The following is a 12,382-nucleotide window of genomic DNA, read 5'->3' on the forward strand; positions in this document are numbered from 1 at the left end:
TGGCTGGGAGGGGGGGCAAGGTTGGGGGCAGCGGGCGCGGGTCAAAGGGGAAGGTCGATTCGGATGCGGAGTGAAAGGAGGCCGTGGCGCTCAAGCTTGTGGCGCGGACGCAGGTCTAGGCGCTCGAGGCCTCCTTGTCCACGTCCATCTTGTCCGAGTCGTGTGTCGCGCCGCCTGCCGCCGCCTTGGCATCCTGTCGTGGCGACTCGACCAGTCTGGGCTCGGCGGCGGCGTCGGCGGTCGAAGTCGAGGTGGGCTTCGAGGTGCTCTCGGCTGCACTCTTGTCTTGGCTCGAACCGTCCGACTGGTCGTCGCCGCTGTCGTCCTCGTCGACGACGTGAGCCTCGTAGACCACCTCGCCACCCTCGGAGCGTCCGCCGGGTCGGAAGACGATGCCTGCGCCGCTCAGCGCACCCGCCAGGCCGCCAGGCAAGCGCAGCGACCCCTCTTCGTCGTCGCCAGCGCCGCCAGCGCCTCGTGCGAGGCCTCCGGACAAGAGAGACTGGATGCTGACGGTGCCGTCCATGGCGCCGTCGGCGTCGCGCGCGGCTGGCTGCGTGTTCTTGAACACGGGCGCGACATCGTCGGGCGTCTTGCGTCCATGCTTGGGCACGTCGATGTTGTCCTTGACCCACTTGTACCACTCTTCCTTGGTGCGTCCGTTGAGCAGGGCGACGACGCAGACAGTCATGTTGTCGCATCCGATGCCGCCGGTGTCCGAGTCCGGTGCGAGACAGCGGTCCATGAGATCTTCGCAGATGGCCTGGAGCTCTTTGCCGTTGGCGACGGCTCGTCGGACAATGTCCACGACGTCCTGGCTGCTGAGGCAGTCCCAGATGCCGTCGCAGGCGAGCACGAGGAATTCGTCTTCGGCCTCGACGACCTGCTGCTCGACGACCTCGGGGAAGGCGGTGACGATTTGGCGTTCGACGGGCAGGTCGAAGCTCCTCTTGAACTCAAAGTCGCCGATGGCACGGCTGAGGGCGAGGTTTCCGTTGACACGGCCCCAGCTGACGTAGCCGCCGGCGGCTTCGATGCGCTCGCGCTCCGAGTCGAGCGTGGGCTTGTGGTCGTGGCTCATCTCGATCACGCCTCCTGCGCGCGAGAGGACGCAGCGCGAGTCGCCGGCATTTGCGCAAAAGATGCGCTCGAGACGCTTTGGGTCGTTTTGGGAAGCCTGGATGAACGCCGTGACGGCGGTGCAGCCCGACGGATCGTTGGCGTAGTTGGGATCTGTAGTTCAGAATTCAAAGCGAGGGTGTGAGTGGACGGTGTGTGAGGGGATTGAGATGCGAAGCGTGCCAAATGTGAAAGGAAAGCTTACCAGCCTTGAGATCCTCGTCGAGGTTGATGAAGGCCTTCTGTAGCGCCTGTGTGTATTGGCCGTCTTTGAACTGGTCTTCTTCGATGAGGACGTTGTGCAGCCTGCGACCGCAGTATTGTGCGATGGAAGAGCCTCCGTGACCGTCGTAGACGCCGAAAAAGTTGCCTACGTTTTTGTGAGCTGCGTTGGTGATGTCGAGGATGGTGGCGTGCGAGTCTTCCATGCTGATGCGCCATCCTTGCATCTCGGAGTAGGCGTAGAGGACCGAGTCATTGCCGCCGGAGCCGGTGGTCTTTTCGGTGACGGGCTCGGAGAGAGTCTGACCCATGGTGTAAGGAGGATGCGAGGCGCTCGGATCGAGACGGCCTAGGAAGAGACGAGTAGGGAGATGGACGAGTGTTGAGAGAGATGGCGCAGGCTAAGTTCGGGTGATCCGACGGAAAAAGGATGGCGAGAGCGTGACGAGACGAAGGAAGGGCGCTTTACTGTCACGATCGATTAGCAAAGATGCCGAGCGGGATGGATTCGGAGAAGGCGAAATGTGCTGAGGGCGGATGTGCGGGTCGATGGATGGATGCTTCCGTCAAGCGAGCAGACCACAGCGGGCAGCAGCGATGCAGGGATGGAGGGATGGACGTGCGGCGATGCGGGGAGCGGAGTCGAAGCGAGAATCCCAAAAGAAGAGAATCGAGAAGAAGAGATGGAGGAGGAGGGAAGTGGATGTATGGAGGATGAAGAACGGTGATCAAGACGCTCGACTGATGCAGACGCGGCGGTGGAGACGACGCCCGAGCGAGCGGCAGCGGCAGAGGCAGAGCGCCGATGGAGGTTCATCGGACTTGGCCATCCAGGCAGCAGCTACTGTAGGCAGCAGCCTCGAGCGGCCTAGAGGCAGACGAGCTGCTCCACGGCCGTTTTGGTCTGGCCTCGCCTCTGCTCGCTTGCACTGCGAACAGCTGTTGGGCCGAGCCTTTGTGCGGACGCAGTCGTGCGCGTGTGGGCGCGCGGCGGGCAGCAGGCGGCGTAGTGTAGCTGCGGGCGATTGCGAGAGGCAGCAGCTGAGGTAGCGCAGCTGAGCTGCATCCGTGTGTAATTTTGGGTGATTTGCAGGTCCACCTCCGTGGCTCAGCAGTCAGTCGGCCAGCGCCGCTTTCAGACTCACCTCCCTCTCTCTCTTTGTCTCCCTCTCTCTGTTGGGAAATACAGCCTGCGGAGGCCTAGCTTGAAAAAATGAAATCATCTTCAACCGTGGATGCCGTCGAAACAGACTCCACGCTTCCACGTGAGCGAATGTCTGCAATATCGGGCAATCGGGTCACACCCCAACCACAAACTTACATATCGCAAGACAGCCCCGCAGCTGCAACATGATGACCGGACTGTATTAGCAGAATCAAGACAAGCACAACGACCTAGACCCAGCTGCGCAGCACCAAGGAGCTGTTGAGGAATGGCCAACCGCGTAGGCTGTCCCTCAGGGCCGCGTCTTCATGCTCGGATCAAGACCGATGAACGGCGACGTAAAGCTGACCGGCTTGCCACCCATTCGGCAAGCTTCCGACGCATGCAATCCCCCACTGCAAGCAGCACGGCAGAGCCGGAGAAGCCGAGATGGCTAGCATAGGCAGCCACTCCATCCATATAGGCCATGGTCAAAGGGACCACTCGAAGGCACCCCTGGCTCAACGCTGGACTTCCAATCTGCATTCTCACTTCAACTCGTTGCTAATCGGGCTACGAGGGTCGAGAATACAAATTTTCACTGGGCTCTCCAGCCTAACAGAGAGCGTTTTGCTGCACCGCGAAGAATTGCGCTTCGGCTCGGCCGTTTCGCACTTTTGACTTGATGGGACCGCGTCGAGGTGCAGGCCTAGGCCAGGCCAGGCCAGCGCAGTGCGGTGCGGTGCTGAGTCTCGCTGGGTTGGGCTGCACTGCCGTGGAGAATTCTTTTCGACACCTTGCTGGGCAGCTGGCGTTGCGCTGCGCGTCTGGTGGTGTCGATTCGCAGACGTCGCCGAAGACCATCTTCAATCCACCATCTTCGTCCACCGCAATCTTGCAACAATGGTACGTAGCATTCCCACACGACTAGCGCACACCCACACCGCTCGCCGCTGACCCCACTGACCCCCCTACACTCGTGCTTCCCTTTCGACATTGCAGCGGCCAATCCTTCTCTCGGGTCACGAGCGTTCGCTCACCCAGATCAAGTTCAACCGCGAGGGTGATCTGCTCTTCTCGGTCGCAAAGGACCCCATCATCAACGCCTGGTTCTCTCACAATGGCGAGCGCCTCGGAACCTACGAGGGCCACAACGGTACCGTATGGACCGTCGACGTAGACTCCACATCCACCCTCCTCGTCTCGGGCTCCGCCGACAACCAGATGCGTCTCTGGGAGGTCGCAACGGGCAAGTGCCTCTACGTCTGGGAATTCGCCACCGCAGCCAAGCGCGTCGCCTTCTCCGAGGACTGCACCCAGGTGCTCGTCGTCACCGAGGCGCGCATGGGTCATCGCGGCGCCTTGCGCGTCTTCCGCATCAACCGCGATCCGGCCACCTGGACGCAGCAGTCGGCCGAGCCCACGCGCACCATCACCTTCTCGGGCCCCAAGGCCGTCGTCGCCGCGTTTGCGCCGTGCGACCAGTACATCATCACCGGCCACGAGAACGGCAAGGTGGCGCTCTACTACCACGACGACAAGGAGCCCGAGAGCGGCATCGACGCCGAGCTCGAGGAAAACTCCACCGACGCCCACGCAGGCGAGATGATCTCGGACCTCCAGATGAGCGCAGACCGCACATACTTCGCCACCTCCTCCAGGGACAAGACCGCCAAGCTCATCGACTCCAAGACGCTCCAGGTCATCAAGACCTACGCCACCGAGACGCCCTTGAACTCGGCTTCCATCCACCCCACCAAGCCGTTCGTCATCGTCGGCGGTGGTCAGGACGCCATGAACGTCACCACCACCTCGGCGCGCCAGGGCCGCTTCGAGACGCGCTTCTGGCACAAGGTGTTCGAGGAGGAGTGCGCGCGTCTGCCCGGTCACTTTGGCCCCATCAACACCATCGCCATCCACCCCGCCGGCACCGCGTACGCCTCGGGCGGTGAGGACGGCTACGTGCGTGTCAACTGGTTCGACCCCGGCTTCTTCAACTCGAAGCTCTACGGCGCCGACCTGGAGCTGGCGCTCGAGGACCAATAGACGTCATACACCAGGGGCCTAGCAGTCGGCGGCCGCGATCGCATCTGCACAGCTTCTCGCACACACATCCATCCCCCCCAAAAAGGGAGCATCCCAGGCTCCTACGGCCGAGCATGTGCTTGACAATTTTGTAAAATAGCCATCCCCCTTTTGATTCTCAATCACCGATCTTGCCCATCTTTGCTGTGCGAGGCAGGAACGGAAGCAGAGCAGGCGGGGGGGCAGCAGCGCGGTGCATGCACATCAGCTCGTGGCACACGCAAGTTCGGTATTCAGGATGGGCTGTGGTGACATTACGATGTTGGAGTGGGTATAATGCGGGGGGGTATGCAAGGTGGAATTCAAAGGGAAGCGATTAGAGGGGTTTAGGAGAGCTTGAGGGGGAGGTAGATGCGGATTCGGGCGAAGATTCGCGTGGAGAAGGTTTCTTTCGGATCCAGTTTGCGAACGAAGCTGTTGACGAGCCCGAGATGGAGGATCGTTTCTTTGTCTCCTCTGCCACAGGTGGTGGTGGGGAGAAGGAAGCACGTTTCTTTTCGCTTCGTTGAGGGGTAGGGTTGGTTTTGGTGCCGTTCTCGAGCAGATGCAGTGGCCAGGGTTTTTGAATCGCTTGGGCCATCTCCCAGCGTGCTCGAAGCTCAGCTTCCTTGTGCGAAGAGCGTGTGCTGCGTGTGGATGCGATACTTCGTGGCCGCAGGCTTGTAGCGCTGCTGCTGCTGCTACTGGCAGTGGCGGCCGAAGTAGAGTCGGGTTTGTGCGTGCGAGACATCAGAACAGGCATGATGGAAATCGAGCCCCTTTCCAAGTTGGTCAAGAGATGTAGGAATGGCTTTGATGACAACGAGAAGCCACCTACAATCACCCTCGGTATATATGCTTGCTCTCAACGTAGGGTTTTGAGGTGTCGGCATGAGCCCTGGAGTGTGCCGTGCCATCAAGCTGTCAACATTTGCCTTTACCCGGCTGCAGCGCTTGCAAGGCTTGGCAGTTCGGTAGCCCAGCTCTGCAAGTGAGCCCTGCAAGTCGGTGAGTGGAGGATCCAAGGCTCTGCGAAAATCTCTTGGCATTTTTTTCTACGCTTCTGGCCCGGGCGATCCAGCGCGCGTTGCACAGGGCTTGGCAACCCAACCCAACTCGAGCCTCTTGGCAACCCACTCCGCCAACAGCAGCCGTCCTTCTTGGCACAAAAATATCGAGACCTCTCTCTCTTGGCACATTCCAACCCAATCAATCCCAGCCCTCCCCCTTGCCCTTGTGCCAGAAACAAACTCCGCCTCTCAGCTGCGCACCAAACGGGTCCATCCCGTTTCACACATGCCCATCCCGCCCGCAAGCTCACTAATCCCTCCGCCCAAAAGCTCAGCCCGCACCCTTTCTCTCTCTCTCTCGGCGCCAGATTTCTTGGCTCCGCAGGCCAAGCAACCCTCGAGCCCTTCCGCCACTAGACGCGAGTCACATCGCGCGTACCGCCAGCCTGGGCATCGCTTGGCCTCCCACCTTGGCACGCACCGCACGCGCCGTGTTGCACTTCGAAAAGCTGTCAATTTCCATGGGCGCCAAGAGCGTCTGCATGACAGAGCCTAGCCCGAGCCGAGCGAAGCCGGAAAAGAATCCAAAGAGTGTGTGCGTGTGTGTGTGCCCTTTAGCGCATCGACGCAAACGACGCCGACCACGCCGTAAAGGCAGCCGCATTGTCGTCGCGGAAGTAGAGGTGCTCGGTATCGGTGCGCGCGGTCCACGCCTTCTGGTTGCGCAGGATCATGGCCTGCTGTGCGCCAAAGTTGCGCCCGTCGCGGTCAAAGCTCGAGCGGTGCTGGTGCTCCAGCCCGTCGCTCAGCACGTCCAGATCGCCCATCATGGCGAGCAGCGAGGCGATGGTGCGTGCGTTGGCCGCCTCGCGCACGCGTCGCTGGTTCGAGCGATGCACCACCACCGACCGACGCTTCGCCTGATTCGGACCGTTGAGCGCCTGCACCACCGTATCGATGATGCGTCGCGTCTCGGTAATCACCCGCAGCGCCTGGGCGTAGTTCTTGCGCGAGATGAGCAGCAGCGACCGCGTCATCATCTCGCTCACCAGCACCTCCAGCCGACGTCGCGTCACCGTGGGCTCGGCTACGATCGCCGCGAGCCCGGCCGGACCGCTCGTGAGCGGATCGGGCGAGTGCGTGTCGATCTCGAGCGTGAGGATGCCCGGATTGGCGAGCCGCGAGGTGGTCATGCCCGTCGCCGGATCCTTGAAGCTGAGGTCGGCCTCAAACACGCCGATCTCCTCGACCATCTGCTCGAGGAAGCCCTCGGCGCCGTCCGAGTCTGCCAGGCTCAGATCCTGGATGCCCATGCGCTGCATAAAGTCGTCCGTCGCACTGCCCTGCTCGATCGGCCCCAGCGCCATGCTCTTGCTCTCGCGACGCTGCTGGAGCAGCGTCGGCAGCAGACTCGCCACGTCCAGCTCGAGCTCCACCAGCAGATCCTTGGCCTCGCCAAACTTGAGCTCGCCAATGTCCACGTCCACGTCCTTGCCGCTCGACGAGATGATGGCGCCGGGCAGGCCGGCGATCTTGCGGATGCGGAAGCAGTTGTCGTGCGGCACGCCAATGTGCACCTTGACCTCGGTGAGCGCCACCGACATGGTGGAGCCGAGGCAGCCCGCCAGGCACTCGCGCAGCTGGTACCACTCGCGCACAAACGTGTACGAGCCGCGCGTGTGGTTCGAGATGAGCCACAGCGACGAAGGGTCGTGCGTCTTGCCGTAGCCAAAGCAGTGAATGGCCACGTTGGCCGCCTCGGCGCGCGCCATGACCAGGTCCATCTGGTTGCGCTTGGGTCCATCCGAGGTGTCGTTGACGAGCATCATGCTCGTCACCGCATTCTTGGCCTTGCGACCCAGCACCACGTCCAGGCCGACGTTGACCGCCGTCACCGAGTCGATGCGCTCGCTCGAGCCGCCGAGCTGGCTCAGATCCACGCGGAACGGATCGGCGTCCTGCGTCTCCCACGGCCGCCCGATGTTCTGCACAAACTCCTCGAGCAGCAGTCGACTCGGCTCGCGGTGCGGATTGAGCAGGCCCGTGCGCTTCACCTCGCCCTCGATGCCCACGGTGAAGGCGACGAGCGAGATGCGGTCGTTGGGGCCGAGGCTGTGGATGACAAAGTCGAGCGACGAGCGGATGAGGCGCAGCTTGAGCGCCGCCGACGAGCTGATCGAGCCGCTGACGTGCTCTGGCAGCACCGACGGCACCGAGATCATGAGCACCAGGTCGATCGGCGTGTGAGGCAGCATGCTTGGCGGCGGCAGACGTGGGTCCAGTCCGCCCGAGCTCGACCACTGCTGGTACGACGGGATGGCATCGCTCGAGGCCGAGATGCGTCGTGCGGCTGCGGCGCCGTTGCCGTGCTGGCTATGCTGGCTTGACGAGACATTGGACAGTCGGCGGCTGTTTCGCGACTGCGCGTTGGCCGCCGCCCCTTGCTGCGACCCAGACTTGCCGCTCAGCACGGATGCCGAGCCGCTTGTCACGGCCTGGAAGCCGCCGTTGCGATGCGGGCTCAGGCCAAGGCCGGCACCAGCCTCGCCGGGCGCATGAGCCGGCTTGGCGGCCTCGTCGACCTGGGCAGACGGCATGCCCTGAGCTTGGGTCGCATCAGCCACAGCTGGCTCTGCGATGGGAACAGCGGGCGATGCAGAGGCGGAGGCGTCGGCAGGCTCGATGAGCTCCTGCAACCTGGATCGCCAGACGGACATGGTGCCGGTGTCGCGGAAGCAGAGAACGAATTGGTCGAGGTTCTCGTCGTCCATGGTGATGCTCAAGGTGTGCTCTGCTGCGACCGACGAGTCGAGCACGCGGCGAATGTGGCGAAGGTAGATGCGACCCTTGAGCTTGAGCGCGGGCTTGCCGAGATCCGAGTCGTTGGCGGCGGCGCCGTTGGTGGTTGGGTTGGAGATGAATCGACCGAGGCCCTTGCGCTTCTCTTCGGTGACGCAGAGGAGCGCTTCCTGGAAGAGATAGACGTGGAACTCGCGCACGACCGAGTCCTGGCGGATGTTGAGCAGGTCGTGCAGAACGAGCGGGCCAAAGTGCTCGATCGAGTGGCCCTTCCAGTCGGCGACGCGCTGCTGCAGGTCATCGAGAATGGCGCGTGTGGGATCCAGGGCTGGCAGACCGGCGGGGGTAGCGCCAAAGGAGAAGCCCTGGTCGTTGGGCGACTCGACACGTGCCATGACATTGTGCTTGTCGCCTTGCTCGGTGAATCCGACACGGGCATCGGGCATGGGGCTGCGGCTGCGGCTGCGGTCGTCGGAGGCAGCGTCATTGGCCGAGGCTGGCCAGCCGTTTCCGCTGCGTTTGAGGTCGTCGGAGTTGTCGTCGTCGTCGTCGCGCGCGCCGTTGCTGAGGCTGTCCTCTGCGTACTCGTCCGAGATGGTGTCGAGCGCGTGGTCGCGCGGGTCGTTGGGCGAGCGGCGGCTGGGGACCTCGATGGAAAGGACGGAGACGACGTTGAGCTTGGCTGGCTGCTTGCCGTTGGGCTTGCAGTAGATGGTGGGGAATTCGGGTCTGGCGCGCACGGTGGGCAGGGTGTGCGTGTTGGACGAGGTGGACGAGAAGGAGGCCGAAGAGCTCATGACGTGACGATGTTTGGTGGAGGAGGGCGGGTCGAGCGGGTCGTCGTGGTGGGCGCGCGAGGGTGTGTCGGCGTCGGCGAATGCGACGTCGGCATCGTGCGCCGGCGCTGCGGCTGCGAGGCCATTGATGCCGGCGAGCTTGTGCGACTTGGAGGTGTTTCCTTCGCCGAGTGCGATGGGCTTGCGGCAGACACCACACATGCCGGGCGGGCCTACGCTGTGCCTGGAGGCGGAGCCTGCGGGGCGAAGGCGGCTCGCCGAGTTCTGTGCTGCGAGGAGCGCCTCGGGAGAGCCGTAGATTGCAGTGAAGCAGGCGTTGTGGAGCGCGTGTCCGCAAGTGGGGACGACGTGCGGCTTTTCTCCTGCGAGGCGGTGAGAGAGCGGCTCGAGACAGACAGGGCAGTCGACTTCGACCATCTCTGTGAAGGTTGTGGAAGCGCCGGACATGGAGTTGGAGATGTCGGTGGAGAAGGAGCGCGAGAAGCTCGAGTGGGCATCGCTCGCCTCGGAGATTGACTTGGTCCTGGAGATTGCGGGGCCACGAATGGTATGCTGCGAGGGCTGCGAGCGATGGTGATGCGAATCGACCGATGCAGAGATCGAGTGGATCTGAGCCGAAGGCGCTCGACGATCATTGCGGCTGACGACTTGGATCTGGGGCACTCCGGCGCCCATCATGCGTTCGAGCTTGGACTGCCTGAGTGCGTCTGTGGAGGACATGCCGGAGGCGCTGCGCTTTGTGTGAAGCCCAGCTGGAGCGGCATGGTGGGCAGCGGGATGCTGGGCGGAAAGCGATCGGGTGGAAGCAGCTTGCCGCGAGTTTGAGTAGAGTCCGAGATCGGCAGCGAGCCTCTGGTCGTTTTGACGCTGCAGGAATTGAGAATCGCTTGTAGAAGCCTCCCTTGTAGCAGAAAACTTCTTGGACCTGAGGGATCCGACGTCAAAGAGACCCATGGCGGCGGAAGTGCTATGAAGGGAGGATACGAGGGGTGGGAAGCGAGAGGGAGAGGGGGAGAAGGAGGGGCAAGTTCGGTATCTCGAGCAGTGCGCTTGGCCGGGTCTTGTAGTTTGCTGGGACGAGGAGTTGAGAGGCGAGCTTGTAGACGGCCGAGGCAAGTGTTTGGAACCTGCGTGTAGGGCGATCCAAGCGCTGCTGAAAGCAAGCTAGGCTGTGGCGATGCGCGCTCGGTTCGCGCTCGGTCTATAGCCGTGTGTGCTTGAGCGTAAATAGCCGGTGGCTAGGTATTCGAGAGTCGTGGCGGATATGCGCGCTGCTCGAAATGATACCGCTAGTACGGGACAATGACAGCGCTCGTGCAGAATAATGAAAGCCTGTTGCGGGACGGGTTTGCCGTGTTTGCGTGTGCGAATGGCGAGATGAAGGCTGCGTGCAATCGAATTCGCAGACGCGCCAGCGGTAGTGGGTGCGGGATGGCTTGGTGGCGACCGAGGCGATAGAGATGGAGGAGCGAAGCCAAGCTGCGAGCTGAGTCGGATGCCCGTTTGATGCCTAGCAAGAGTGAGCAAGAAGGCGGTCAAAGGGGGTCAAAGGGTTTGCCAAAGGGGGGATGCGCCGAGGAGGCGAGGCTCAGGGTCAAAGGAGCCGCGAGCGGCGCGTTGCGATGCGGTGCGGTGCGGTGCATGCATGCCCGTCTTCCAGATCTCAGAGATTCGAACGGCATGAGCAGTGTGTTCCGCTCTGCTCTGTTCTGCTCAAGAGTTGGTCTCGCGTCAACGGACGAGCCGACGGGGGTTTGACGACGGACGGCGCTGGACGGCGCTGGGAGAGTGACGGCGCCGGTTGGCCGTCCAGATGCCAATCGGTTGAATCCGACATGCAGGTCAGCACTTTAACTCACGAGGGGCGGCTCTTTTTTTTTTTTTCTGTTTTTTTTTTCTTCTTGGTGGTGTGGTGAGGCGCGGTGCGGGGGTCAAGAGGGCTGCCGCACCTGCATGGAGTGGATGCATGATTTTTTGGGTTGCGCTTGATCCAATCATGGGAACCAAGGCCCCGACGTCAATGCTTGAGCTTGCGCCTGGCAACCGCGCCATATCGGAAGCTCCGACTCACGCGCTTGGTTGCGGAAGGAGACGATGAGGCCGTGTTGGTTGCTGCGTGGCGTGGAGGCCCGAGTGTGATGGGCGCCCGTGTGGCGGCAGCGAAGGAGGTGGCAGCGCAGGTGGCGGGGAGCGCGTTGGATCAACGCGGCCATCGTGGCTGTCGAGATATCCCAGGCAGCCATTCGGTGGTCTTCCGATCCGCTGTCTTGCGATGCAACCACTGCGGCCGCTCTTCCTCCATGGGAGCGAGCCAAGGCCGAAAAGTTCAACATTGCGCACCACGGCAGCTTCGCATGGAAGCCACGTCTGCTCATCCGACAGAAGGCGGAAAGAGCAAAAAAAAAACGCGGCGGACTTGGAAGCGGCTGATCAAATTGCTGCATCGCGGCGCGACGGCGCGACCTTGTTGAGCCCGAGCTGGGAGTCCGACAGCCTTTGACAGTCCTCGACCCGACCAAACCGGCAGGCGTCCAAGATGCAGAGCCACGCGAACCACCAATCTCACCCACTCTGGCCTCTTCCCGCACAGGTACCGCTTTTCCCAGTCTTTCAATCGAGAACAGAATGTATGCGCCTTTGTACGTTTGCGTGTGGCCTATGAAGCGCACCATGGTGGGCCGATGCAAAGCGACTCGGAACCGGAATCGCCCCCTGGCAAGCTTGCAGCCCACTCAAAGCGGCGATCCTTTTTGGCTGGGCTGGGCGCTTGCGAGCAAAAATCACATGCCGCGAGCCCAACCGAGCTTCGCATCGAGTATCCGAGTCGGTTGAGCCGCTTCTTCGACTCTGGCCTTGCCCAGTCGGCTGTATGCGCGCACGCAAATGCACGACCAAGAAAAATCGTCGGCAGATCCGACTGCTTTGATATTCAGCCGGTCCCATCGGATTCGCTCCTTTGCCACAGCAAGGACGATGTCGAGACCACAAAGAGTCTTGTGGCTTTCGGACTCGGACCGGCGCGTACCTTTGGCGTGGATAGCGCGACGGCGAGGCGAATGAGACGCTTCATCAGGCAGTGCAGCGTAGAGTTGAAGCGCCATGCAAGGGGCCGACGCTTTACCGCTTCAGCTGTGGAACACGAGCTCTCGCTTAACTCTCTTTTTGGTCGCCGAGTCGAGCATGCCTGTCATCGTCAGCGCAGCGCCAACTTTTGCTTGACCTCTTTC

General features: G+C 62.1%; 4 protein-coding genes across 4 annotated transcripts; 1 reads left to right on the forward strand and 3 right to left on the reverse strand.

Annotated features, from left to right (window-relative positions):
* Positions 1-115: 115 nt before the first annotated feature.
* Positions 116-2,158, reverse strand: PAN0_012d4416 (PP2C-domain-containing protein; the record flags this gene model as incomplete). Its single annotated transcript, XM_014799953.1, has 3 exons — positions 116-1,233; positions 1,325-1,742; positions 1,922-2,158. The coding sequence occupies 3 exons, from the start codon at positions 2,156-2,158 to the stop codon at positions 116-118; spliced, it is 1,773 nt and encodes a 590-aa protein (XP_014655439.1).
* A 1,230-nt stretch (positions 2,159-3,388) lies between these two features.
* Positions 3,389-4,531, forward strand: PAN0_012c4417 (WD40 repeat-like protein; the record flags this gene model as incomplete). The annotated part of the gene is made up of 2 exons (XM_014799954.1): positions 3,389-3,391; positions 3,488-4,531. 2 exons carry the CDS (start codon positions 3,389-3,391, stop codon positions 4,529-4,531), a joined length of 1,047 nt encoding a protein of 348 aa, XP_014655440.1.
* Positions 4,532-4,886: 355 nt separating this feature from the next.
* On the reverse strand, positions 4,887-5,312 carry PAN0_012d4418 (uncharacterized protein; the record flags this gene model as incomplete). The annotated part of the gene is made up of 1 exon (XM_014799955.1): positions 4,887-5,312. One exon carries the CDS (start codon positions 5,310-5,312, stop codon positions 4,887-4,889), a length of 426 nt encoding a protein of 141 aa, XP_014655441.1.
* Positions 5,313-6,173: 861 nt separating this feature from the next.
* On the reverse strand, positions 6,174-10,109 carry PAN0_012d4419 (von willebrand ring finger domain-containing protein; the record flags this gene model as incomplete). Its single annotated transcript, XM_014799956.1, has 1 exon — positions 6,174-10,109. One exon carries the CDS (start codon positions 10,107-10,109, stop codon positions 6,174-6,176), a length of 3,936 nt encoding a protein of 1,311 aa, XP_014655442.1.
* Between the last annotated feature and the right edge of the window lie 2,273 nt (positions 10,110-12,382).

The sequence above is a fragment of the Moesziomyces antarcticus genome (assembly GCF_000747765.1).
Source record: "Moesziomyces antarcticus DNA, scaffold: scaffold_v10012, strain JCM 10317, whole genome shotgun sequence".
Classification (NCBI taxonomy): Eukaryota; Fungi; Basidiomycota; class Ustilaginomycetes; order Ustilaginales; family Ustilaginaceae; genus Moesziomyces; species Moesziomyces antarcticus.